This window comes from Balaenoptera acutorostrata, chromosome 20 (genome assembly GCF_949987535.1).
Source record: "Balaenoptera acutorostrata chromosome 20, mBalAcu1.1, whole genome shotgun sequence".
NCBI classification, from domain to species: Eukaryota; Metazoa; Chordata; class Mammalia; order Artiodactyla; family Balaenopteridae; genus Balaenoptera; species Balaenoptera acutorostrata.
In genome coordinates, this window is record NC_080083.1 from 22,512,958 (window position 1) to 22,540,595 (window position 27,638).

The 27,638-nt window shown below is 49.7% G+C and overlaps 1 protein-coding gene across 1 annotated transcript in view; it reads left to right on the forward strand.

The window, feature by feature from the left end:
* LOC130705928 (acetyl-CoA carboxylase 1-like) overlaps positions 1–25,676 on the forward strand; it is a 27,672-nt gene extending 1,996 nt beyond the window's left edge. The window contains exons 3-7 of the mRNA XM_057536228.1: positions 589–701; positions 13,532–13,686; positions 14,343–14,513; positions 21,262–21,398; positions 23,327–25,676. Of these exons, the coding sequence (XP_057392211.1) occupies positions 589–701; positions 13,532–13,686; positions 14,343–14,513; positions 21,262–21,398; positions 23,327–23,450 (700 nt within the window). The 3' untranslated portion in view covers positions 23,451–25,676. The remainder of the gene's footprint in view (positions 1–588; positions 702–13,531; positions 13,687–14,342; positions 14,514–21,261; positions 21,399–23,326) is intronic.
* The last annotated feature ends 1,962 nt before the right edge of the window (positions 25,677–27,638 follow it).

Consider the following 27,638-nt stretch of genomic DNA (forward strand, 5'->3'; position numbering starts at 1 on the left):
TGCCATGCACAGAGTAAGCATTAGCTGTAATTTTTTTTTTTTTTATGTAGAAAGTTTTTTTTTAAAAAAAGGTGTTTAGGGTAAAGTTCCTGGTAATAGAACATCATTAGTATGCACTAGAAGTGACCCTGAAACCTGTGTCATTTCCATAGCAGCAGGGTGCCGTCCGTGTGTAGGACCAGTCAGCACCCCTCCACCCCCTCACTGCATGGCCTGAGTGATGGAGACTGTTCCTCTGCAGCTACATCAACTTTTTCTTTTTTTCTGAAAAATGTGATTCCTGTTACCCTTATCAGCTGTAGGTGGTGGAATCTGTATTCCTCTCCTTTTGAGATGGAAGTAGACTGATGTCATAATAAGAATTATTTTAATTGCTTTTTGCCAGGCCTTTCTCATACCCCACTTAGATTCTTCTCTGGTGCCTGCTTCTCTCCCTGGGGTTCCCTCTGTGAACCGTGGGTGGGCAAAACCATAATGAAGCTATTTCCTGGTCCACAGATTGTAACTGGCCTCATTCTGTTGTCTCCTTCCATTAAAGTGCCTCTATTTCTGTTTTGTTTTGTTTCCTTTCCTTTCTCTGTGATCCAGGGGATCAGTTCTGGAGCCAGAAGGGACAGTAGAAATCAAATTCCGCAGAAAGGATCTGGTGAAAACCATGCGTCGGGTGGACCCCGTCTACATCCACTTGGCTGAGCGATTGGGTATGTCTGCTTGTCCTCCTGGCAAATCAATGAGCCGTTCAGCTGATTTGTAATGAGTGCATTCATAGGCCAGGGGAGGAGGCACTGAAGCATTTGATCAAATTCATGATCATCTTTATTTACTGTCCTCTCTATGGTAAGAACCCTAGTAGAATGAAATAGTGTGTGTAATAGGAGAGAAAGTGGGCCCTTAAAAAAGCAAAAGTCACCCGAGTTTTTCTTCTGATATTTCCTTGTAGTTCAAACAGCCTATCTTTCTAGGCTTGTGGATGTCCTTGTAAAGAATGATTAGCTGGAAGTTGCTGTTGGGGGCAGGCTGATCAGGCAGAGAACGTGCTAGGCTTAAGTATCCTGTTTCTGCTTGTCTCTCTGGACGAGCCTGCCTTGTTTCTGAAGAGTCAGTGTCACAGGATGGAAAAGCCGGAGGCCTACCCAGGCGGCATCCCGGGGCCATCCTGAGCTGGAGAAATGGAAGTAAAGATTGTACACTGTGCACTTAAAACTGAGGCCGAGCAGCAGAATCCCTGGGAGCATTTGCACTCCATGCTTCCAGCCATTACTGTGTCGCTCGTTTGTTTCTGGAGCTTTTGGAAGGCGCTTGCAATCTGAACATTGGACTAAACTGTGGGAGCCCTGTGTCAAGTCCAGAGTCTGAATGAGTTTCAGAGTCTCTTAAAACACTGATTTTCTGCCCAGGTCTCCCATTGAGTCCTTTGCTATGTTAGTAAAGATAATGGCTTAAGGGTCTTTTGTTTGCTGGTTTGGTTTGTTTTTGTTTTTTAAAGACAACAGGGAGATTGTCTTTAAAAGGTAGTGAAACTCAGTGAATGGAAGACATAAAAAAAGAGATGCTAGCTCATTTATGTTCCAAATAGTAAGTTAATTAATAAAGTACCATTTGTGAACTCTTTACATCCTCACCATCCAGAGACACAGAAACTTCTGAGTTTGCCTGCCCTCACCCTAGAGACCGCACGTCCTGGCATCAGAGCCCTGAGCCGTGCACAATGTTGCTTGCCATACACAGCGACTCGGGTTACCGTAAACCCTGTCTGTGTCCCATTGTTTGCCATTAGGAAACAGCCACCAATAACTCTACCCCACCGCAGCGTGATCCTTTTATAGGAAATGCACACATACAACAAGAAATTGGCAAAGTTGTTTCTAAAATCTATTGCCACCCAGAATCGTTGAGGTGGTATTTTTTCCTCTTTCTTCTCCAAATAGGATAATTACTTCTGACCAACCCCATACACTTTAATTAAAGTAACTGCAGCTCAAGAGCAAGTTACTCACAACTGTACACAGAGAGAGCTCTAAAAGCTTCAGCCACTGATAAGCATCTCACTTAGATGGCTCATAATTGCTCCCAGCATCCAGTGATCGCTGCCATCGCCGTTTTTACCACTAATTCTGCACGAAGGCAGCAACGCCACAATTGCAGGACACAGCGAATTGCATAATTTTCTTCTTTTTCTTCCTTTTTTTCTTTTTTCCTGATTTTCTTTCTGGCCAATTTAAAATTTGTCAAAGTCGGTCTCCTTCTGGATCACTGCCCTTTGATATTTCGCGCACTCCATTTGCCACAAACAAGCCACAGGGCCGCAGTTCATGCTGACTCCAGCAGAGAGAGAGCTCCATTTATCTTACACTGCCTGCTGAATTCCTGCTCATTACCTGGGGGTTCACTGCCTCTTTTTAACCCCCCAATGGCTGTCATCATCCCTTCAGAGTAACTGGATGGTAGGAAGAGGGATCCTCTCTAACATCTGTTTGCAGAATGACTGGATGGTGAGGGGTGGGGGGCCGAAGCTTCTTCCTCTTGAAGGAAAGTGATATCGCTTCCACGTTCACCCAGCATCTTTTAACTTTTGAAACACGGAAAGGGGAAAGGGAGGAGATTCCCAAGGGATGGCCGTTTAATCATTTGTTACAAATCATCTCATTATCAATTTCCTATCCACATTGAAGAAAACCGTATTTATTTAACCTTGACCAAAATGGCACTAGAGGAAGAATCCTTAGTCGGCTAAATGTGAAGCAGGCGCTGGCCCAGGGCAGCTTGGGGCATGAGCAGGGGAGCTGGAGTAAAAATAACTATGTACAGGTCCTGGGTACGTTGCTTGCAGGTAAGTTGTTTAACTTCTCCAAACATCAGCTTCTTCATCTACGGGGGGGGGGGGGGGGGGTAACGCTCCCACCTAGCCCGTGTGAGGATCAGATGAATGTGCTCTGTCTGAATCTGCGAAGCATTTTTCAAACGTGGCGATTGGCATCGTTTCCTTTCCATCCTAATCAGTGGAAGAAGCAGATGCCATGTTTGTAATCGAGCATTTTCGGTGGCTTAGGCCCCCTTTGGGAGCGAGTGGTATAGGGAAGGAAATACGAAAGAAGCAGAAGAAGCAGTCTTGTCTCAGGTATTCTCAGTCAGTCAGGGAGACCATAGACGTCCAGGTGTGTTCGTGACAGAAGAGATCAGTGGGGATGTAACAGAAGAAACATTTGTGAACCTGGCTCCTTTTGGTTTCACATTGGCTTTTGGCTCCTTTCTCAGTGCCTAGTAGCAGACTGCCAAAACGCTTTTTCACAAAGTGGGTAAAAATGACCTCAGTTTCCAGATTGGAAGATCGAGGCAGAAGGAAGAGTTAAATAAGTCATCCAAGGTACAAAGTAAATGTACGCTAGTGCCCAGAAGGGAATTCTGGTTTCCTGTGTGCTACTTTTCTCAGGATTTCCTCAGATTTTTACCTCAGCTGAATACTAAGCCTGATTAAAAGTAAACAGGAGTTCTGTTTTTATAAATTTATTTATTTATTTATTTATTTTTGGCTGCTTTGGGTCTTTGTTGCTGCGCGCGGGCTTTCTCTAGTTGCGGTGAGTGAGGGCTACTGTTCCTTGTGGTGTGCGGGCTTCTCATTGAGGTGGCTTCTCTTGTTGCGGAGCACGGTCTGTAGGCGTGCGGGCTTCAGTAGTTGTGGCACGTGGGCTCAGTAGTTGTGGCTCGTGGGCTCTAGAGCGCAGGCTCAGTAGTTGTGGCGCACGGTCTTAGTTGCTCCGCGGCCTGTGGGATCTTCCTGGGCCAGGGCTCGAACCCGTGTCTCCTGCATTGGCAGGCGGATTCTTAATCACTGCACCACCAGGGAAGTCCCTAAACGAGTTCTTTAAACAAGAGTGCTTTCCCTTTGTGATCTGAAGCCAACTCCACGGAGAGGAATCTGACATAGGAGGACGCCTGAGCAGTAGATGTTACCCTGTGTTCCTAGTCTCTTCCCAAATGGGCCTCTGCATGGGGGAGCGTGCCGTCAGGTCACTTAGACAAACCAGTGCATGGTGATTGACTGTGCTCAAAATACTCTCTAAGGATAATGAGTAATATTCAACTTCTGAACAGCTAACGTCATCTCTTTCAGGATTCTTATTTTTTTTAAATGGCCTTTTGTCATTTTATATAGTTAGTTTGGGTAGAGGTGGTGAATTACTAGTTTACAGTTCTGTGATTATAACAGAGAGTATGAAAATAGTACATAGATTGGTCCCTGATAAAGGTAAAGGGAAGAATTACCCCAGCAAGAAATGTGATGTCAGACCAAATACCAGAGTCTTGCATTGCTGGACCAGTTCTGACCCTGGGTTCTCAGAACCGGGGCTTGGGAGAGTCAGTGCAGAGAGGAAAATGTCCTACCATTCTGGTTGCCTTAAGGAAATTAAATTCCTTCTTTGGAAACAGAGCGCAGCCCTCCAAGGCTTCCCTGTGTCTCTCTGATATCCTTTTACCTCCAGGACAGGGAGAGCGGCCTTAGAGCAGGACAGCAGCCTTAGAGCGGGACGGCCTTCCCAGCCTGGCCTCTTGATGCTGTGATGTGAGATCCTCTTCTGGATCCTCATCCTCCTCTTGTGTTCCGAGGGAAGTGACAAATCAATTTAGGTAGAGAGAGAACCCTCTGGCCCAAGTGTGAAGCCACTGTAAGCTCCCTACCGTCCCTCTCTTCAGTGCAAAGAGCACCTGGGCAAAGGAGCCGCTTGGTGGAACTTTATTCTGCTCCAGACACACGTCTTGGTCGTGGCCCTGTTCCCAGACAGCCGGGCAGCCTGCCATGCAGCGCACTGGCCGTGCCCACATGGCCGGAGCGCGTTCTGGGAGTGACGGTCTGACACGGGCAGCGCGAGCACCACTGCTGGCCCCTGCTTGGCCGTGCGGCCCTAGCGCGCACCCCGCATCCCGCACGCCTCCCGGCCTGAGGCACCCTGGGCGTAGGTGGAGTATTGTGGCTGCGGGGGAGGATACATGTGTCTGTGAAAATCCTCAGGAATGCCTCACTCCCAAGCTTTCTCTTTAGCCAGCGGGATGACAGGAAATGGATGCTTCCTTGAGTTACGGGGACTCAAGGGTTAAGCTGCTTTTCTGGCGGAGGTGATCGAAGTTTCTGCGCTGTGTGTGCTTTTCTATCTCTTGTGCCCTCTTCAAGATGCTGTAAGCTGAAAAGGGCCCAGGTTGCTTATTTGAGGCAGAAAGCAGTGTCCTTAACTGGAAAGTTGATCATGGGAAAGAAAGAAGTCCTAATAGCCTGGGGAGTGGCCTCTGGCCCTCTCCCCTGTTGTACAGAGTGTCCTCCCTGGCACCAAGGCCCCCAAGCACTGGCTCCTTGGTAGGTAGGCTGCTGAGAAACAACGTAAGACTTTCTATCATGAAGGTAGAGATGATGGGCTCCTCCCTTAAGTTAGCAGCAGCTTAAAACCCACCTCGTCACACTGATTCAGAAGCTCTTTGGCTTGATGCAATTTAGTGCAATAGTGACAACATTTTCTGGGAAGGAGAAGGGGTCGTCCTTTTGGTGTGATCTGTTAATCTGATTGTATTTATAGAAGCATCTGGGCTTGCCTCTTCCCAGGAAGGAGTGAGTCACAATTCCCTCAGGCTGGAGGGACCTGGCAGGCATTTTGTTAGACTGTACCTAAGCTTCTGCCTGCCTGAGGCTGTCATGAGAACTCCTCCGAGGGACCCTCTTCCCCACTTGGTCCCAGATGACCCAGATCCTTGTCCTTCCACCTGCCAGACTTAGGAAGAGCAACTTAGAGAAAGAAAATAGTACAGAGTGCCAGGCTTAATTGCCGCTAGAATTCAGAGAATTCTGTGCTGTTTCCTGACTCTTTTGTGTGGGATGTTTGCACGGGGGCACAGGGGACAAGGCTACAGGGGGAGTAATGTATCTAATATATTTTTTTATCCCCATTTGGAAATCTCTGGGTTTACTATAATGATTTTTAAAAATATGAACAGTAGAGCACTAACGCCATCGCAAGGAACCTCAGGGTTAAACATCCCTTGAGAGGATTGCTGTTAAAATCAATATGCATATACAGTTGTATTTAGATAGTTACGGCCCCCTTTGAAGAAAAGCAGATATATGAAAATGGGATTTTAAAAAAAAACTAGATACACTGGGAGAAATTATTCCCATTACAAAAGGATTATTTGCTTTACCAAAGGATTCACTGCAGGGTTCCTTCTAAATAGCTCCCTTAAGGCATTTAAAACAGAATCTGATTTCCGCAGTTTTTCAAGAATGCTTTTGTGTAAAGAAAGGCACACCTGTTATGGATACGGAAATAGTTTTGCAGGCTTTTTTTTTTTTTCACCCTATCTTACTGTCTTTTAGAGAAATTTCTTTCAACATAGAAAATGTGGTTACACAGATCTTTGAAACAGCTACTTATGTTTGTACTTCTGAATCTTAATAAGATTCCAGTCTTTTTTATGCTGATTTTTCAATCATAAGGTTGAGGTATGTGTTCTCGTATCTGAGATATTCAGGAGCTTAGTGGGGAGGGTGATCTAGTCCTTTTCTTTAGCGTTGTAAGTATTTAACCAATCACAGCAAATTGCTTTCTTCTTCAGAGGAGGAAGGGCACATAAAAGTTAAAATTGGGTTTAAATTTACATAGTCTTCTCGATAGAACTAAAAAAAAAAGTTAAGAATTAAAAGAACACACACTTTAATATCACATCCTTTTATACAACATTTTTCCTGTTTGCCAGATTAGGATGGTTGTTACATTAATGAGAAACAGCTCAGAAAAGGAAAGAGATTTCTGCAAGGTCACCTAGTGCCTTTGGCTGAGCAGAGAATTTTTAGCCTACCACTCTGATTTCTATTCTAAGCTTTGAAGGTCTCACCCTCCCCCCAAATCCTACTCCGTGGTCTGCTCATCCATACGGTAAGGCTGGCCACCTCCCGCCCTCCTCCAGGGTCAAGGCTGGGTAAAAGCACCTCCTGCCGCAGAAATCAGCCGTCTCCTCAAAAGCTTCTCTTCAGCTTTGACCCCATGGAGGAGAGATGTGGCTTTTCATTATGTCCTGGCCCCTGGAACACCTGACAGGCTGCTGTCCTGTGGACACTTGCAGGTCAATTTAACTTGTTTCATTTAAAAAGCATGGACTCTGAAGCCAGACTGCCTAAGCCTAAATCACAGGTCCATCATTTCCTGGCTTTGTGGCTTTGGACAAGTTACTTCACTTTTTTTGTGTGCCTCAGTTTCCCCATTGATAAGATCACAGCAATCTTTTAGGGTTGTCGTGAGGATGAAATGAGATGAAAAGTACTTAAACAGCACGAGTATCTGGTAACATCTCAGTAATGTTAGCTTTCATTTGATCAGACTAGTAATACCTCTTCTTGCGTTTAACTCTTTAAACATTTTTAATTGTAAGGTTGGATTTTTAGGATTTCGTGGGGACTCTTTATTTTGGGAAGGAAGGCATGGGAGTGACCTACCTCTCTTTTCCCTTTTCCCAGTTCAGCCTTTTCCTAAAGTAGGATTCTAGAAAGAATGACTTTCCTCTCTGTAGCATATTCTTAAACACACTCACACATGCACACACACTGGCTTGCTTTCCTAAAAACCCTGAGGCCCTGCAATCTGGCTAGAAAAGAAAGAAAACCATTCCAAGATATTTAATTGTACAGGGAGCTTATAGGATTGATCGAGAGCTTAGCTTTTTACAATAGTCCAGTGAATAAGAAATGCTCCTGACAAACGATCAATGATAGGATAATCACTCTTTATCCCCCTCCTCATTCTTACCTTCTTTCTTTCAGGAGAGCAGGGTTCAGAAGTCAAAAATCTTTATAGACGCTGCTTTTAAATTGAGCAGAAAATAGACATTGACATATTTGTTAATCTCCCCTAAATCATTACTGGGGCTGGCTGCTTTGCTGTACAAGGAGAGGGGCCCTCAGTGTGCTACAGGAGGGTGTAAAACTAGCTTAAGAGCAGCCTTTGATTTTTAGAAAATAAAATGTAGAAAACCTTTTTTCCCCCTTAAAACAAAGCACACAAATCTTTCTCTTTCTCGTGGGCATTTAAAAATACATACATTCTCTACTTCTGTCTTTTCCTTGCTTTGATGCTTTTTTGAGGTAGGTCTTGAACTGCAATCAGAGGCATCACCAAAGGAATCAGACAAGGCAGGCTTTGGGGGAATGTTCTGGGATCTTCCTAGTCTCACTCAGGAGGGCCAGAGTATTGTAGGTGTTTATTTTGGTATTCTTTCAGAGCTCTAGGATAGCTTGATTGTGTGGATGAGAATTTTGTTAGTCCAGGAATTAGCCTCCTCTGTCCCTCCAACTGGGTAAAGCCACTGTCTTATTCCCCCAGTGCTCTGTTCCTAAGCACAGAAGTCCCGCTGCTCTGCACCCAGGGCTGAGCTGTGCTCTCAACTCCTCCTAACACAGTGAACCAAACTCTCCAGCTAATTGCCCTTCTGTGGCCACTGCCAGGTCTCCTGCTTGGCCACTTTCAGTACCATTTAATGTAGAAGAACACAGGCTTCAGAGACAGCCAGACCCAAGTATAAATCCTGACTTTTCTACTTAAGAGCTGGGTGTCATTGGGCAAGTCACTTTTACGTTTCAGAGCCTTGGTTTTCTCATTTGTGAAACAGAGACCCTGTCTGTAAGGTTGGGTTATTATAAAGATTAGAGATGATGTATCTGAAGCAACTTGGAAAGCGTTCAGCAACTCTGAGGTATTCCGCTTGGCAGCAGTGTTAGCAGCTGACCAGACCTGGGTCTGAACTGCGCGTGGTGACTTATGAGCTGTGTGATCCTAAAATCACGGAGTGCAGTGCCTGGCGCATAGGAAATGCTCAATAAATGGTGTGTGTTGTATACGGGGCGCATATATGTATATATGTTGTTGACCCTGAGGGAGAACGTTGTGAGGGTCTGGAAGTCCCTATTCAGCCATATTCATGGTCCTGCCATCCCCCGCCCCCCAGCAGGGCTGTGATTTTACCTGATGATCTCGCAATGCCTCAGAGATATTGCGAGTTCACTTCCAGACCACCACAATAAAGTGAATATCGCAATAAAGCGAGTCACGTGACTTTTTTGGTTTCCCAGTGCATAGAAAAGTTATGTTTACACTATAAGTGTGCAAGAGCATTATATCTGAAAAACAATGTACATACTCTAATTTAAAAATACTTTAGTGCTAAAAAATGCTCACCATTATCTGAGCCTTCCGTGAATCATAATCTTTTTGCTGGTGGAGGGTCCTGCCTTGACGTTAGTGGCTGCTGACTGATCAGGGCGGTGGTCGCTGAAGGCTGGTGGGGGGGAGCGTGGCAATTTCTTAAAATAAGACACCAGTGAGGTTTGCTGCATCGATTGACTCTTCACAAACGATTTCTCTATAGTGTGCAGTCCTGCTTGATAGCATTGTTGGATTTCACCATAAGAAATACAGTACAGGAATAACTCGCTTTACTGTGCTTTCAAACTTTTTCATTATTATTATATTTCTTATGGTGATCTGTGATCAGTGGTCTTTGATGTGATGTTTTGATGTTTTTATACTTGTTTTGGCATTTTTTAGCAATATTCTCTAGGTATGCCTGTAACAGGAGGCGCTACCCTAGAGACTTGCCTACAGAATGAGAGTTATCGGAGATGCCGTCTCGGTCTAGTCGTGGGGTGGGACTGAGGTGGAACCTCAGCTTTATCAGGCAGGAGTCTGCCATCCTCATTTAGCCTTTTCTGAAGTTAAAGGGATACTAGTACCGAAGCGCTTGTACACATAAGCCAGAAACACACACAACACAGTGTTCAAAAGCTTTGGGAGCCAAGCTGCTACATCCAGGTCCTGCCTCTGCCCCTTTCTAGCTTTGTGACCTTGGTAAGTTACATAAATTCTCAGTGCCTCAGCTTCCTCACCTGTAAGATGAGGAGAATAGGAATACCAACCTCATAAGGTTGTTGTAGGATTAAATGGGTTAATAGATGTAAAGCACTTAGAACAGTGCTCAGTGCCCTGTAAATAATAGCTTTGATTACTGATTATATGCACTGGGGAGCCAGGATAAATTTTTTTTTTAGTTGTACTTATTTTTTTAACTTTCCATTTGATATAATTTTACAGGAAAGTTACAGGAATGGTACAAGGAACTTCTGATGCCCTTTTCTGCAATTCACCTACTGTTAACCATCTTCTTCGACTTGCTTTACAATTTTCACATGCACAAGCTCCCTCGCTCACTCTTTCTGCACACATACGTGTTTTCTTTGAACCATGTGTGCTAATCTGTAGACATCATGATCCTTTATCTGTAAATATTCAGTGTGTGTTTCTAAGAACACAGACTTTCTTTTACATAAGCAAAATACATTTATTAAAATCAGAAGCTATAACATTGATACAATACTGCTGTCTAATCCATAATTCATATTAAAATTTTACCAGTTGTCCCAATAATGTCCTTTATAGCCTTTTTTTTTTTTGGTCCATATCTGAGATCTTATCTCAGAGCACATGTTGCAATTTGTTGTCCAGTATTTTGTCTCTTTTAATCTGGAATAGTTCTTTAGCCTTTCTTTGTCTTTCATGATCTTGACATTTTTTGAAGAGTCCAAGCCACTTTTTATAGCATTCCTCAATTTGAATCTGTCTTATATTTTCCATGGTTAGATTCAGATTATGCATTTTTGGCAGGAATACTGCAAAAGTGATGTCATGTCCTTCTCAGGGTGTCGTATTAGGAGGCACGTGATGTCAGCTTGTCCTGTTCTCCGTGCTGGTTAGCTCTGATTACTTGTTTTAAGGTTTTGTTCACTGGGTTAATCCACTGTAAAGTTGCCATCTTCACCTTTGTAATTAGTAAGTAATTTGTAAGAAGCTACTTTGAAACTATGTAAATATCCTATTCCTCCTCAAACGCTCACCCACTAGTTTTAGTATCTGTTGATAATTCTTGGCAGAATCAATGACTGTGATGGCTGTAAAATGGTGATTTTCTAATTCCATCATTCCTTCTCTATTAATTGTTAGTCTGGGGAGAGACAGGGCTTTCCCTTCCCTTCTCCCCCATTTATTTATGTCAGGGTGACTCATGGGTTCTTATTTAATTCCATAAATATTCTATCCGATGCTCAAATTGTCGCAGATTTAGCTGGTCAGAACACCTTCACACTGGTTCCTGTGTCCTTTTAACATGTCCCAGTCAGTTTTTGAGTGCTTCTCCGCTTTTTGTGACAATACACTCTAGGCTCATCTTATATTTCTCCTGCCCCAGCCCCGGAATAAACCGTTTCTCCAAAGAGTCTTGGTTCCTTTTGTTGGAGAAGGAAAAATGTTTGCTTCCCTGTCAAGGGTGTTAGACCCGAGACCATCTCATCTCAGAAGAAGCTGGTCAGCTCTCCTCCCAGGAACTCTCCAGGCAGGTCCACCTAGAATGAACGGGCCTCCATCTCATCCCACAGTGTAGGACCCACTGCTGTTTACCTGGTTTGGAAAGAAGGCTGCTGAGGAGTCAGGGGCCCAACGTGATGGGTCAGTGGTTGCCTCTGTGTGAAAGCCCAAGGAAAGATAGCCCTCTGCACTCTTCATCACAGTTTCAAAGTAGTGATGGTTTTTTTTTTTTTTAAAAAAAGGTGGACTTGGGCATCCAAAAACCTCATGAGACTGAAGCTAGGTACTAGAGTTATACATGTGTTTGGGTATAATACGGCTCACTCAGCAGCCCAAGGCTGTTTATGGCATGTGATTCATAGTGGCATAAAAAGCAAGGCCCGTTCCAGACAGACATGCTTGAAATAGACCTTTCTCTTTTGCATCCCATCACCTGTGGTCATGTATTTATTTGTCAGCTTTGGTGACAAAGCACTTCAGGTTGTCCCCAACCCCAGGGGCTGTCACCTATTGCTCTTTCAGTTAGACTTACTCCTCCTTACTGGGCAGGCAGATAAATTCTCGGTATTGATTGCAAGTCCCATTCTGAGAGTAATTAGGAAGAAAAGCACAACGTAGCAGCGCCTCTCCTGGGACACTGTTGAGTGGGGGTGGGAGGCTGCTTGTTATAAGGAGTCCAAACTCTCATCTGTTGCGTAAGGGTGCCATGTGCTCATAAGCTGGGGATCCAAATGGGGTTTGTGGACGGCCTTTCTCTTTTCCCTCCTCCTCTGCTTTTAGCCCGAGAACTAGAATGTCTTTGTCACTGTGGTCAGGGGTTGGCTCTGCCAGTAGCAGCCCAGGCAGGAGACTAGGAGGCTGGCTAATCCACCGAGCTGGCATGAGACACATGCCTCTGGCTCTAATTGGATCGGATTCTACTAATTTCAGGTTAAGAGTATGCAAACCTGAGATTAAAGCTGTGAAGTAAAGCAGCTTGCGACCTGAGGAGTCATCGGGTCCTGTCCAGGCAGGCAGGTGACGGTGTGGACATGGGGAAGAAGAGCTGCTGGTCTGTGTGTGGAGGCGCAGGGCGTGCCCCCCCCCCCCCCCCCGCAGCGTGTCCCACACCCGGAGCGATCCGGCCGCTCTCGTGCTGGTCAGCAGGGCACGGCACGGTGCCCTTCGTGGGGATGAGGGGCCCGCTGTCAGAGAGGTGGTGAGGGGCACGGGCTGGCACCTGCTCGGGGAGTGGGTCCCCCCAGGGTTGCTTTCATAGTTGTCAGCCCCACAGGGAAGGGAGGACACGGGAGCCCCGTGGCCAGGCAGGGACAGGTCTGGCATCTGGCAGAGTCCAGTTGTCAGCAGAGAGGTGGTGAAGACGCTGGAGAGTTGGGCCTCAGAGCTTCCCGTGACTGTGGCTGCCTCTGAGCAGAGAGTCCGGGCGCCCAGCCCGACGGCCTGTCCCCCCGGCCCGCCCAGCCCGACGGTCTGTCCCCCCGGCCCGCCCAGCCCCACGGTCTGTCCCCCCGGCCCGCCCAGCCCCACGGCCTGTCCCCCCGGCCCGCCCAGCCCGACGGTCTGTCCCCCCGGCCCGCCCAGCCCCACGGTCTGTCCCCCCGGCCCGCCCAGCCCCACGGTCTGTCTCCCCGGCCCGCCCAGCCCCACGGTCTGTCTCCCCGGCCCGCCCAGCCCCACGGCCTGTCCCCCCGGCCCGCCCAGCCCGACGGCCTGTCCCCCCGGCCCGCCCAGCCCGACGGCCTGTCCCCCCGGCCCGCCCAGCCCGACGGTCTGTCCCCCCGGCCCGCCCAGCCCCACGGTCTGTCCCCCCGGCCCGCCCAGCCCCACGGTCTGTCCCCCCGGCCCGCCCAGCCCGACGGTCTGTCCCCCCGGCCCGCCCAGCCCGACGGCCTGTCCCCCCGGCCCGCCCAGCCCGACGGTCTGTCCCCCCGGCCCGCCCAGCCCCACGGTCTGTCCCCCCGGCCCGCCCAGCCCGACGGCCTGTCCCCCCGGCCCGCCCAGCCCCACGGCCTGTCCCCCCGGCCCGCCCAGCCCGACGGTCTGTCCCCCCGGCCCGCCCAGCCCCACGGTCTGTCCCCCCGGCCCGCCCAGCCCCACGGTCTGTCTCCCCGGCCCGCCCAGCCCCACGGTCTGTCTCCCCGCAGGCACCCCCGAGCTAAGCGCGGCCGAGCGGAAGGAGCTGGAGAGCAAGCTGAAGGAGCGGGAGGAATTCCTCCTTCCCATTTACCACCAGGTAGCCGTGCAGTTCGCTGACCTGCACGACACGCCGGGCCGGATGCAGGAGAAGGGTGTTATCAACGTAAGTACGGCGTCGCCGCTTCTCCTCACTTGTCAGAGACCCGCCACCAGCCCGTGTCTGTCTCGCACCCACGGGCTCCCATGCAGGGAGCTGTCGGGGCTGCATTAAAACAGCGTGTGCAGATCAAACCGTGTTCAGCTCTTCTGGAGAGACTTCCCTTTTTCTGTACCCACTACCATCCTAGAACAGCTTATGAGTTAGGTTCCCAGGGACTCCTCAGGAGGCAGGCTCCATTTTGCTGGCGAGAAACTGAGTCCCAGGCACTCCACTGGGGACAGCTGCCCAGGGGTCCTCAGGCTGTGGGTTACCCCAATGTCAAGGTCCCAGCAGCGGCTAGCTCACACTTGACCTGCGTGCAAGCTGTCTGAACCGCCTGCTCAAAACCAGCCCCGCGCTGTTAGCTGGGAGTCTGAGCCCTGCACCCCCGAACATCTCAGCTCCGTGTGGGCCGAGTGATGGCCAGGCCCCTCCCCGTGTAGTGCTGCGGTCGGCGGGGCGTGGGGCTGCGCTCCGAACTCGCAGCCGTCTACAGGGGCTGGGAGCTCGCGGCCACTCTTGAGTCTCTGAGGGCCTCGCTGGAGGGTAGGGTTTGTGCCCGTGGAGTCCCCTCTGGGCACCGAGCTGGGGCGACTAAGCTTACTGTTGTCTGGGTGCAGGACATCCTGGATTGGAAGACATCCCGCACCTTCTTCTACTGGAGGCTGAGGCGTCTCTTGCTGGAGGACCTGGTCAAGAAGAAAATCCACAACGCCAACCCCGAGCTGACCGACGGCCAGATCCAGGCCATGTTAAGGCGCTGGTTTGTGGAAGTGGAAGGGACAGTGAAGGTAGGTGGGCCCCCTTGGAGGAGCCTTCACGTTCTGTTCCTCACCGCCCCCCGCCAGCCCCTGGCACCGCAAGGCTTGTTATCTAAGAATCCCCGGGCCTCGGGAGTGGAAGGGAGATGTGGGCCTCGGCCTGTGTCCTCCCCACAGTAATATGTCCTGACGGCTTGTGAGAGGAGGTGGTAGGGTGTTCTTTGCAGCTCAGTCAATCATTCAGCAAATCTTTCTGAATACTTCCTGTACACCAGACCGTGAAGGAGGCAGGCATATGCTCCTGTCCTCGCAGAGCTCACCACCAAGGCAGGGAGACAGGTTCGTCAAGGGGTCACATACAACAGTGAGGCCAACGTCAAACATGGCAAACCCAGGGCATCGTAGAGCACAGAGAAGGGCTACCTGACCCGCTGTGTGGGAAGGGAGGGCAGAGTCTGGGAAGACTTCTAGAAGTAATGTCTCAGCAGAGACCTGAAAACAAAGTAGGAATGAACCAGAGGAAAAGGCTGGATTAAGAGACAGGAGGAATGTTCCAGGCAGAAGGAACCGCATGTTCCAAGCCTGACAGCAAGAGTACCATGCACCCGAGGCACTGCAGGAATTTCAGGACGGCTCAGAGCCCGGGATGGCGTAGGGCCAGGAGAGCCACGTGGAGGGGCTGGGACTTTGTCCCGAGGCCTGGGAAGCCGCTGAGAATTTGAAGCGGCAGAGGGACATACTGTGATGCGTGTTGTAGAGAGACCGCTCGGGGGGCTGCGTGGAGGGCGGCGCTGAGGGGGCACGAGCAGAAGCCTAACAGGAGGGGATGGTGATTCAGGCGGCAGACGCTGTGACTCCAGCTGAAGGTCTTCTGATTGCAAATCCGAGCTGGAAGGAGACGCTCACCCTGTAGGGAACTACGGATCCGGCATCTCCTGGGGGTGATCTCGCGGGGAAGGCACACACCTTGGAGCAGTGCCCGCCGAGATGGTGTCCCTCGTGCTCCTGCCCCGGGGCTGAGGCCGGGACGGGTCTGAGGCCGGGACAGCCAGGCACCAGCACTTGCTTCTGGAATCCTGGGCTACACGAGACAGTCCATGGGAGGATGGGAAGAAAAAGTTGGGACTTTTATTTCTATTTATTTTTACTAAGAAAAAGAAAGAAATCAACCTTTATTCATAGTTAGTATCTGGATTAAATCATATACATCATATATACATTTTAGCAGAATATGGGTAGTATGTGCTGGAAATACACTTGTCTCTTTTCCTGATAGCTATGTGATCGAAAACAGTTGGTGACTGCCAGCTTAGAGAACTGCTGGAGGGCCGGATGGAGGGAACACCCGCCTCCTCCTGGGAAGTGTTGCTTGAGGTCTCTGCTGACTGTTCCCGGGAAGGAACCCCAAGATTTGCTGTCAGTTTTAAAGTCAGTGAGTCGGGGTGCTTCTAACATTCACCTCTGTGTTAAGTCTACCCGTTTCTTTATGACCAAAAAGCTTCCTTGGATAAATATTTCAGATGTGCGGCCTCATGCGACATGTGGTTCAGGTTAAGGTCAGTCTTTGGCATCATAATTGAGTGAGACAATTTTGTCAGTGGCCACTGGCAGCTTCCAGCGGAAGTTGGCATTGAAAGTCACGCAAATGTAAAATAAGAGGCTGTTCTCCAGTTAGGAGCGGCCGGCCAGGTAAATGGAGTGTGCGTGTGCGGCCAGGAGAGGCCCGCACGCCTTCCTCCGCCATTAGTCACTAACGGACGTGCACGGCCTCAGTGGGCACAAGGATGCGGGGAAGGACAGCTCCCCTCCGAGCGTGAAGCCAGCGCACAGGCCCTTCAGTTGCGCCTTAACATCCCACTCCCAGGGGACAGCGTGTCTGGAGAAGCAGGTCATCGCCATCTTGTCGATGGAGAAAACAGTCACCTGTGTGCACAGACTCCTGGCTGGAGATCAAGTGCAGAAGACAGCCTGGCCCCATGGCTCAGGAGGGGAGGCCAGAGGCTCTGGGACCCAAACGTACCCAAGAACCGAGGCCGTCTCCCCTGCCCCCCGTCTACAGAAGAGAGCGTCCCCCTGAGCTCTCAGTCCAGGAGGACAGTCGAGGAGAGAGAGGAAGGGCAGGTGGTCCCACGATGTGGCTTTGAAACCTCCTTCCGGATTCTGTGGGCTCAGCAGGACCCGGTTTAGTGTGGGGCTGGTGATAAAATCTGCAGCGCCCTTGAGAGAAGAAAGTGTTGCCGTGTTCAAAAGCCGAGTGGCTGCCTCTGAGGGACCAAGTCTGCTCGGTGCTTGGGAATGGCCAAAACCCCAAAACTGGCGCCTTTCCTCGATTCTTCAGTCAGGGATGGATATTGTACGCTGCCTCTCGCAAGGTCTAAACCTGGCTTTGCCTCAAGAAGTGACCCTCTGGTCCTTACTGTGGTTACTGGTAGGGAAAGACAGTGATAGGCATCTGTTAGCCGTGCTGTGTGTTTTCTTCATAGAGTTTTGGTTTTTTTTAAAAATCTTAATCCTGAAAAAAGAGATTCACACTGTGATGTTATATGACTGAGCAGTAGAATTCTTTTGTTTCCCTTAGAGGAGTCTGAGTTACCATGAGTTATGGGTTCTGTTTGAGTCCACAGGGACAGTCCCATTGTAGGGGATAGTAGGGTTTATGGTTCACAGTTTCACTGCAGGCAGAAGAGAAGCATCACCAGAGCTCCCTGAAAAAATAGCGAGAGCTTAGATTTAAATTGGGTCATAAGAACAAGGCACACATCTGTTTCATGGGCACGTTTCTTCTCCTGATTCTTAGATCCATAGTTTAAGGTATGTGGTTTTTCAGACAAGCTGATTTTTCCCCCAAGCCCAAGTGGTAGAAATTGAGAAGAATGTGGTATTTGGAATCTCACAATTTTTGGATCCCAGCTTTACAATTTACTGGCTTAGACATACTTAAGCCTCCCTTTCCTCATGTGTAACAATAGGGATGTTTATCTCACGAGGTTTAGTGCGTTTTATAGGACTTCGTAAGTATCGGGCACCATGTCTGGCGCTCAGTTTCCTCCTCCCTCAGCACAGCACGTTAGAAGGTGGACTGAGAGTTTCAGTGCAGCTGAAATGGTCTTGATGGGAGCCATGTGCCCAGCAGATTCTCAGTCGGTGTTCTCTGACTTGGCGTGATCTAATTTATCCATGATCTAGGATGCCACAGTGCACCCTTACTATCCAGGAAGCTACCCATTCACTCTTTTTTTAATTTTTATTTTTTGGCTGTGTTGGGTCTTCGTTGCTGCTCGCGGGCTTTCTCTAGTTGCAGCGAGCAGGGGCTACTCTTTGTTGCGGTGCGCGGGCTTCTCATTGCGGTGGCTTCTCTTGTTGTGGAGCACGGGCTCTAGGCACGCAGGCTTCAGTAGTTGTGGCATGAGGGCTCAGTAGTTGTGGCTCACAGGCTTTAGAGTGCAGGCTCAGTAGTTGCGGCGCACGGGCTTAGTTTCTCTGTGGCATGTGGGATCTCCCCGGACCAGGGCTCGAACCTGTGTCCCCTGCATTGGCAGGCGGATTCTTAATCACGGCGCCACCGGGGAAGTCCCAACCCATTCATTCTTAGTCTGGATTTCCAAATGAGATGAATTATCAGTGGAGGCCCCTGTGAGGAAGGTAGAGGAAAAAGCACCATTGATAGGGTTGTTTGACTTCTACTGTCCCCAAGCTTCCCGTGGACAAGTCTCATGCACCAAATTTCTGATCTAGGGCCAGGGAGCGAAAAGGTGAGGCAGAACCTGGGCAGCATGGCTTGGGCCTGGGGCTGAGGCTGGAGTGGCTCTCAGGAAGTGGGGCCAGCAGGCCACCCCAGCCCACATGGCTATTTGCTATTGTACTCCAAAGCCTCAGAAAAAATCACTTTGCTGAGGTGTCTCCAGGCAGCTCACAAGGTGACTTATCTGCAGGGCATGGTAATCAGGGCTCACATCCATCAGCCTGTGCCCTGGTCACTCCCAGGCCCTGCTGTACCATTGAGTAAGGAGGGCTTAACAGCAATCTGATACATTAGAAATGAAACTTTCCAAACAGGTCATTTAGATTTTGTAAGATAGACTAATTACTACATACAATTAGTGAGCTGAGTAGTGCCAGAGATACTGACCCACTGATGCAGAGCGGGATAAAGTGCCAGCTGAACACATACTGTAAGGCCACTGTTGTGACGTTTAATTATTGATATTTTATTGGTATTAAAATGTTCTGACTGGGATGAGGGCAGGCAGGTGACATAGGGGCCCAGGCCTGTCATCAGGTTAGCACCCAGCACGTCACACGTGGTTAAAATCCACAATGGGAATAATCAGCCACGTTCTCATAAATTTAAGGAGGGAAATGTAAACAGCATAGGGTTGCCGGAATGATGATTCCTACAGCTCCGTTCCTGGAGGGCAAACGAGGAACTGCAGACTCCCTGACCCTCATGGGGGAAGCACGCTCACACAGTAGAGGAAACCCTCCCAGGTCTGTTACAAAAAACCTGTGGTGCCGTGGCGCCCGCGCTTGTTGATTCTTGCTAAAAACGCTGTTGGCTAGGATTGCGACCCCATGGCCTTCGTGTGCTCTGTGCTGTGGTCAAAACTTGACCAGGGTTTGACTTGGTGGTCATCACCCAGTCGTATTTTGAGTGAATAGCAAATCTTTCATATAAGGGGCCTATATTTTCAAAAACTTGGAATGTGTTGCTTTAATTCTGTCTGGGAGCTTTTTCAATGTTTAATTTAAATACCTAGCGTATTCTGGCTACAGGAGGGGACGGCAGAAGAGTTTTCTCTGGAGGGCAGCTGGCTTTCCAGTGCAGTGTCTGAGCATCGTTAGAAGCAGGCATCTCGTTAGCTAATACATTACACCAATCAAGGAGAGTTATCTTAAGCCACAATTAATCTGCTCCCTGGCATATGTTGATAGGAAAGCATCATGCTGTTTCTTAATTAAAAGCAAACGGATTAAAAATGATTAATAAGAGTATTAAATATTCTCTTAAACTAAAGGCTTTGGGATTCTTGGGTAAATCTAGTTTTTTTTTTTCCATTCTGAAACCCAAGAAGCACGCATTGTTTTCTTTTTTCCTCACCCCAAATCCTCATAAGTAAGGGCATGTGCAGAAGTCCAAATTACCACGATGGAGATGGAAACGTCGGAGTTCAGGGGCAGTGCTTAGGAGTGCAGGCGTATCCATCCATGTGTGGGGTGGGCAGGAGCTGGCGCGTGAGAGTTAAGACAGCCACACGGTGGGAAACATCACCACCGCCACCCTTGTCAGTAGAGATTGATGTGCAAAACGCTTGCGTGTTCAGCCTCAGAGGTGCTGGGCAGGACCCGCAGCACGGAGAGGTGGGAAGGCCCCCTCAGCTTCGCACCGTCCGGGCTGCACCACCCTGACCAGGAGAGCTGATCTTCTTGTCAGTGATTACAAACAGAGATGGACAAATTTGGGGCCAGAAAAAGAACTGGACACAAGAACTAGAAAAGGCACGTTGCTGATCCTTAATCCTGGGGCTCCTTAATCCTTCAACTGTGAAGGACTCCTTAAGGGTTGTTAGAAACGTGGACGTCAGTTACAGGACATATAATAAACAAGCAGCACCGCGAACTCGCCAGCCAAGGTGGAGATGGGGAAGCGAGAGTCTGAAAAGAAACCATTATTTTGAAAGGCCCGAAGTAGAACCTTAGGAAACAGCTCAGCGCCCAGTCTCCTCCGTGACGCCTCTGGCGGGCGCTGAGAACGCACCCTCCGTGCTTTGCAGGCCCTGGGGTCCCAGCCGTGTCTCGGGCGCCTCTGCTGGAATTCAGGCTTCCTGAGCCACCTCCCGAGCTCCCTAACGCACCCACCTATTAAATTACAGCGCCAAACTCATTGTCATTCTGACTTTGACTCGGTTAGTGATAACAGAGGAGGACAGCGCACCTTTAAATGACGAGCTTTGTGTTTAATTACCCAAACAAAATGACATAAATATGAATGAGCCCTAATGGCGGTACTTGGTTTTCCGGAAACCATTAACAAAATGATTCCTAAATGATTTGTAAAGAAAATGAGCGGAGACAGAGAGCCAGGAGAAGGCTATTAGGTTTCTAACACACTCCTGAATTATTATGTAGTCAACTACCTGGGAAATGCTCAGCTAAATGATCTTGAAAGGAGGAGGTGAGAGGTGGTTTGTTGAGACTTTCAGGGTGATGGACATCCTGACCCTTTGGAAAACCCTCACAGAGAACGAACTGGGGTTTAGGTTTCCGGCCCTGCGGCAGGACTCCCCTCACCTCTGGCCTCCTCCAGCTCCATGGCAGGAGGCCTCCACGGCCAGGCTGCTCACCTGCCACACACCCTGCTGCGACTAGAGACTTCAATTTAAGAATCGTGACTCAGTTCCTCAAAAAGCACACATTTCATTTTAAAAACACCAAGTAAACAACATTTCCCTCTCAGTCTGCACTTTACTAAACAATCGGTCAGGGGACTAAATTCCCGTAGCCTTTGTGGAACAGGTAGGGGGACGGGACCAGCGTCCATGTGAGCACGGATGCCTCTGGGGGGCCCAGGTGGACACTTCAAAAGCTGGGCAGGGAAGACGAGGAAGGCTCCTGTCTTGAGGCCTGCTTCCTCCTCCTGCAAAGCCTACAGTAATGGAGAGCTGGGAATGACTTCTTTACGTCGAGCAAGCTTTTGCGGTGCACTTCCCAGATGCAGACTAGTCCAGGTGTCCAGCCTGGCCTGGGCCCTGGTGTCCAAGCAGGCGTCATCTGTTTGCAGGCCTATGTCTGGGACAACAACAAGGACCTGGTGGAGTGGCTGGAGAAACAGCTGGCAGAGGAAGATGGCGCTCGCTCGGTAATAGAGGAGAACATCAAGTACATCAGCAGAGACTACGTCCTCAAGCAGATCCGCAGGTGAGACCCGCGGGGGCGGGTGGGGGTGCCCCTGGGTGGAAGTGGGGCTCACTTCTCAGGGACGAGCAACTCGAGGGCAAACGGTGAGGTGATGAGGCCGCGTAGTCTTTGTGGTCCCGTTCTGTTTGAGGCGCTGTGGCTGAGCCACAGATCAGAAGAGCCCTGAAGCACATTCTCGCTCAGCTGCTGGTCCCCAGGGGCACTTAGCAACGAGGGCTTAGTTCATTGTGCCCAACTATTAGCTCCAAATGCAGATACTCAAACTGGATGAACGATTCTGTGAGGAAAAGCTGATTGCGTCAGAGCTTCCTGGGAAAGTACCTCCTCCCCTCCCCGAGCCAAGAGTTAGTTGTGTTCTAGAGGCTTCCGTCTTCTCCACAGGCTGGGTGGTGGAGACTGCTGGGGACATTTTTTAAACTTTTTATTTGGACACATTTCATTTACAGAAAAAATGCAAAACTGAAAACAGTAGAGAACAAATCTGTACCCAAATGTGCCTGGTATTTACATTTTACCCTTTTTGATGTATCATTTGTGTGTGTGCTTACTCTTTTATATAAGAGTAAGCACACTCATGTGTGTGTGTGTGTGTGTGTGTATATTTTTTTCTGAACCATTTAAGGGTAAGTTACATACGTCATGGCCCTTTACCCCCAAATAGTTCAGTATGCCTTTGCTAATAGGGATATTCTCTTACATAACCATAGTAAAATGATTAATTTTTATAAGTTGAACATTTTATCTAAACCACCATTTGCAGACCATTGCTCATTTTGAGTTTGTCTGATGTTTCCTCATGATTAGATTCAGGCTGTGCATTTGTAGCCAGAATATTACATCCATGATGATTTGGCCTTCACAAGGCACCATATCTGGAGGCACATGATGTCATCTGCCTGTCCCAGTGTTAGTTTCCATCACCTGATCAAGCTGTTACTCAACTTCTACACTGTATAATTCCTGATTTTCCCGTCCCCCTTGAACCTAATAAGCAGCCTGAGGAGAGACACTTAAAGGCCATGCAAATTCCTGCTCATCAGAATTTCCACCTAGATTTAGCATCTAGGGCTGATTCTTGCCTGATCCAGTCTTTTTTTTTTAAATTTATTTATTTATTTTTATTTTGGGCTGCGTTGGGTCTTCATTGCTGCACGCGGGCTCTCTCTAGTTGTGGTGAGCAGGGTCTACTTTCGGTGGTGGTGCGTGGGCTTCTCATTGCGGTGGCTTCTCTTGTGGAGCCCGGACTCTAGGCGTGCGGGCTTCAGTAGTGGCATGCAGGCTCTAGAGCGCAGGCTCAGTAGTTGTGGCGCACGGGCTTAGTTGCTCTGCAGCATGTGGGATCTTCCCAGACCAGGGCTCGAACCCGTGTCCCCCACGTTGGCAGGCAGATTCTCAGCTACTGTGCCACCAGGTAAGTCCCTGATCCAGTCTTTACAGTGAGGTTGCAAAATGACAGTGTTCCAACTCCTGCACATCCTGCACAATCACATCTCACCACCCCAATTCTCCTGTAAGCAAAAGTCCTCTCCTCCTCCATTTATTATATATTCGTTATTGGTGTAGACTAGTGAATGTCTTTTTTCAATGATTTGTAATTCATTATTTTGATGCCCCAAATGTCCCAGATTTAGCCAGTGGGAGCACCTTCAGGCTGGGTCCACTATCTTTGCGGCATGACCCCATCAGGGTTTTGGTTTTTGTTTTTTGAGGTTACTTCCTCACTTTCTGACATAGCAAAATGTTTCGGGTTCTTGTGGTACCTTGCTGCTGGGGACATTTTTCACGTAGGAAAACGAATCAGGTGAGGCAGGGACTGCAGGGTCCGCAGTGGACTCTGGGAACAGGTTTCCTGGGCAGTTCTGAAGCTACCCTGATCTAGGCCCTGCTGCCTCTCTCTCGTCCTCACCGTCCCGAATCTTCCCCTCCAGCTTGGTACAGGCCAATCCAGAGGTTGCCATGGATTCCATCGTCCACATGACCCAGCACATCTCGCCCACTCAGCGAGCAGAAGTCGTTCGGATCCTCTCCACGATGGACTCCCCGTCAACGTAGGAAGAGCTTTCTGCCCACCCCTGCCCTGCCTCCGGAGAAAAGGGCTAGAGCTGCCTTTCACACCTGAAGCCACTGTAATTAGAAGGCACAGGAGACCAGCACTGGAATCAAAGTGGCATTTTGCTTCCCCTCGATGTTTTCAGGTTACGCATGACATACTGGGACGTAGGGTCACAAGCCCCCACTCCAGCCCACCGGTCACACCTACCCCGTTCAGTATTTATTATTACCCTGGCTGTGACGGCAGTCCTCTCTCCCTGCCCAGGACCCAAGAAGGCAATGACGGGTACAAGCACGTACCCAGAGGTCTTACTACACCCAGCAAGGCCACCCTCCTGTCCTGCCCGCCCCTCGGTCCGGCCCCGGCAAGTGGGAGCTGTTGCCCGGCAGTCAGCAGCCCGCGCTCGCCCCTGGCCCCGTGAGCCTGCAGCCACCGGCAGCAGAGGAGGGCCGGGGCTGAGGCCACAGGCCCAGCAGCAGGCATGGGAGAGGAGGAAGCCTCGGGTCTGTTGTTTCTCACCCCACACTCAGCCCGGTCCACACCAGGCACCCAGTTTCATCACACCAAGGTACTGCTTATGAATAAAAATCAGAGCATGAAATCTGCAAGCTCCATGGAACTCAAAGATGAGGGCAAAACCACGATCCAAGAAGCAGAGAAAGCAAAGAGTCCAAGTCACTGTTGTCGATTTAGGGGCCTCACCCGGGGGCTCCCTTCTCAGAACAAGCGCAGAGATGGTTGACCTGCCACTGCCCCGAGTGCCGCTGCTCGGCTAGCTGAGATGCCCGGGGGTCCCGCTGGCAGTGCCGTAGCCCGAGTGGGCAGAGGAGGAGCCAGGCGAGCTGCCCTTCCCGTCACTGACGGAAAGTAGTCGCCACGCGACAGCGAGTGCGGGGCAGCCAGTCTCTCTTTAGGACGCGGAAGGTTGTTACTATTAAGCCTGGAGCTTTGATCGTTACAGGAGGTTAATGGTGCCTACAGGGCCATCGTCTCTGTTTCTGGGGCCACTCTTCCTGCAGCTGACACTCTTACTCACTTTGGGTCTCGTCTCTTCCTTGAATGTACACAGGCACAGCCGGTCTCCCCACAGCCACGGAAAGGAGCCCTGGTGACATCAGTGCTCTCGGCGCTGGGAACTGGCCTTCCCCGCTTTGGGGAGGCTTCCAGGGAACACAGAATCCATGTGACCTTAAGATTATCCACAACCCCATCATGGTGCTGCTGTCTTCCAGGCCCACGGGTCCCTCCCTGGCCTCCTCATGGGTGATGGAGAGTTTATTTTCAACAACCAGTTTATTCAAGGAGAGAGCTGACTGATCCCCCCGTCGGTGTTCCTAAAGCAAGAGTGGCAGGTGATCAGGGCTGGGGCGGCATCCGGTTCCTACAGTGCAGCTAACTGCACTTGTCACTGATGACCAAGGGGGACGTCACTACGACGTCTGAGAAGCAGCAGCACGAATACTTCCGGACGAGCTACGGTTTTGAGCCTTAACCCTACAGTTCACGCACAAGGAAGAGCTCCACTCCTCTCCTCGGGAACTGTGCAGATGGGCACCGTGCGGCTGGATGGGTTGCCACCTGCCCCCGGGAGCCTGGAGCCTCGGCCCGGTGCCATCCAAGCCAAGAAGGGCGGGAGAAGGTGGGGAACAATTTCCAGTCCAGGAAGCACGTCCACTGTTGCTGGTGTTCGCTTACCCAGTAAGTGTGGATTCACCTTTGACCAGATAATTCCTCTACACTTTTCTACAATAAATAAAACTCCACACGCCTACAGGTGGTGTGGAGTCCTGTGCTTGCCCTGGCATTTCTTCGGGGCAGAGGGCGGGTGACACTTGTTTACCTCCCCCCAGCCCCCAACAAAATTATGACACATTAAATGAATACATTTAGTCTCTAGAACTCGGCGATGCTCACCACCCCCCCATCCCCAGGGCACCTCACTTTAGGTCTTACCTGGCCAGGGCTCTTTCCCATGGAGAAGTCAGGAAGAGACACAGCCCGTCGTTACACACACGAGGTTACCGAGGCAGGAGGAGGGTGAGCGATGTATCAGCTGAGACCCGCCTGAGCTAGGATCACCACGTTGTCCGCTCACTTCGGTCACAAAGCAGCCTTCACGTGTCTCACTGAGCATTCGATGGACGCACAGCCTGATGAGCAAGGAGCTTCAGTCAAATGTATTCTTTTCATGTTTTGTTGAAATAAACCTCCACGTTTGTAGATGAGTCACTGTGTGTCACTTTAGCCCACGCCCAGCACCTCACTCTGATTCCACTCTGAGTAAGGGAGCTTTGTAAGGGCGAGCCCTACCCCTGCCGAAAGCAGAGCCAGTGTAAGGACAGAGTGGCGCGTGGTGCTCCTGCAAACGACACCATTCCCCGCCTGGGCAGTTTTCGGGTCCACGTACCCTTGATAGGCTGGGCAGTTTCATGGGTCTTGAAGTGAACACGAAGGTTTGAACCTCTGGGTTTGCGTGATTTGTGGCATTTTCTGGGTCAAGTGAATAGCAAACCATTTTCAGAGACCACTTCGGGCCCCCTTTATGGAGAGGTTTTAGATTCTCTGAATAATTTAGCTACTTCATGGCTTTTGAACGCTAACTTTGGGCACAAAAAGGTACTAGGGGCAGGAAACTCAGGCTTGTGTGCCTTCCACCCTCTGCCTCAGTTTCTATGAATCCATGTGGTTGAAGCAGGAATAACATCTGCAGAGAAAGGCACGGGCCACAAGAGAGGAGGGAGGGGAAGCACCGGCCTTTGCTGACTATTAAACTTGGTGCTGTGTCCGTCTCTTTAGGATGTACAGCAAAGCAAAGGGTGGCTTTTGGCAATTTACAGAATAATCAGTTTGAATCACCCTATGCTAGATATTCTAGAAAGGGGAGCAGGAAGGGAGATTCAGGATCCTGGGGAAGGTGCCGCTTTTTGCCTCCAGCTCCTGCTCTCCATGGGCGGGGGATGCCGGGTGGCACAGAGGCCTTGGGCCTTCTCTCCCCGCTAAGCAGGCAGCCGAGAACCAGACCCCAAGTGTAAACTTGGCGCCATCCCTACTCTCGGCCGGCACCCGTTGGTGGTTCTCAGGAAGGTCAGCGAGGTGAATGCGAAGATTCCACTGCTGCCTCTGGGAACTTGCCTCATACGTACAGTGCTTTCATCTGCTGTTGGGGAATGCCATTTCCTTCATCAAGTCTTTTTAATAAAAGAAAGTTTAAAGCTTTCATTAGTATTACTTTGGGGTAATAAGGAAAAGGTTGAACAGCGAGGGTTCAATCTTTTGGGAAATGGGATCTAAGCTGGGCCCACACATCTTTCCCCAACTGAAAAACAAGAACATAGTGACAAATGCCAGTACCTCATGACCATCATAGGGAGGACCCTTCGCATGCTCCTTCCGTGTGCGAGATTCCGCAGCAGGCTGTGGTGAGAGGCCTGGAGAGGGGCTGAGCTGGAGGTGAACCTTCATTCAAATGCTGGCTCCTCAGCTTGGGCACAAGAAGGTAAAATCCAGGCCTGCCCTGATCCACATGGTGAGGCAGAGAGTGCTAAGGACCCCATGAGTGTGCAGACAGTGCAGGGCTGAAGCCTACGGGCAGAGAGGTTTCCAGCTTGGAGAGTAAGGCAGGTGCCCCCAGTCACGTGCTCGCACCTGCAGTTATTCAAGAGACACTAGGAATGTTGGCTAGGAGCACAGCAGTCATCTGGGGGAGGAGGGACAATGAAATGTGAAAAAGCAAGTAGGCAGTAGAGCATGATGAGCTTTAAGTGCTGGGCCAGGAAACAAGGTATGTTCCTGAAGAGAGTGGGTCACCTTTGATGGTTTGGGGGTATGGGAAGATTGGGTAAGAAGGTTTAGAAATCAGCCTAATTAAATGAAAAGAGCACAACCTTGGGTGCCAAGAAATCTGGCTCCAAGCTCAGCTCCACGTGTGTATGTCCCTGAGCTGCAGGGGTCACCCAGGAGAGTAAGCCCAGGCCACCCCAGGAAGCACAGAAATAGTAATGGGCGACTGTCCACTATTTTTAATACTCCACAAATCCTACATGTGCCTCAGTCAGGTGACAAAGGCTCACCATGCTGTTGTTTTTCTGATAACTAAGAGATTTACCTACCCAGGAAGTGGTACTGGCTTCCTCATGCTGGCCAAAAGCTCCAATGGGCAGTTAATAATAATAAATAATGGAAACAGG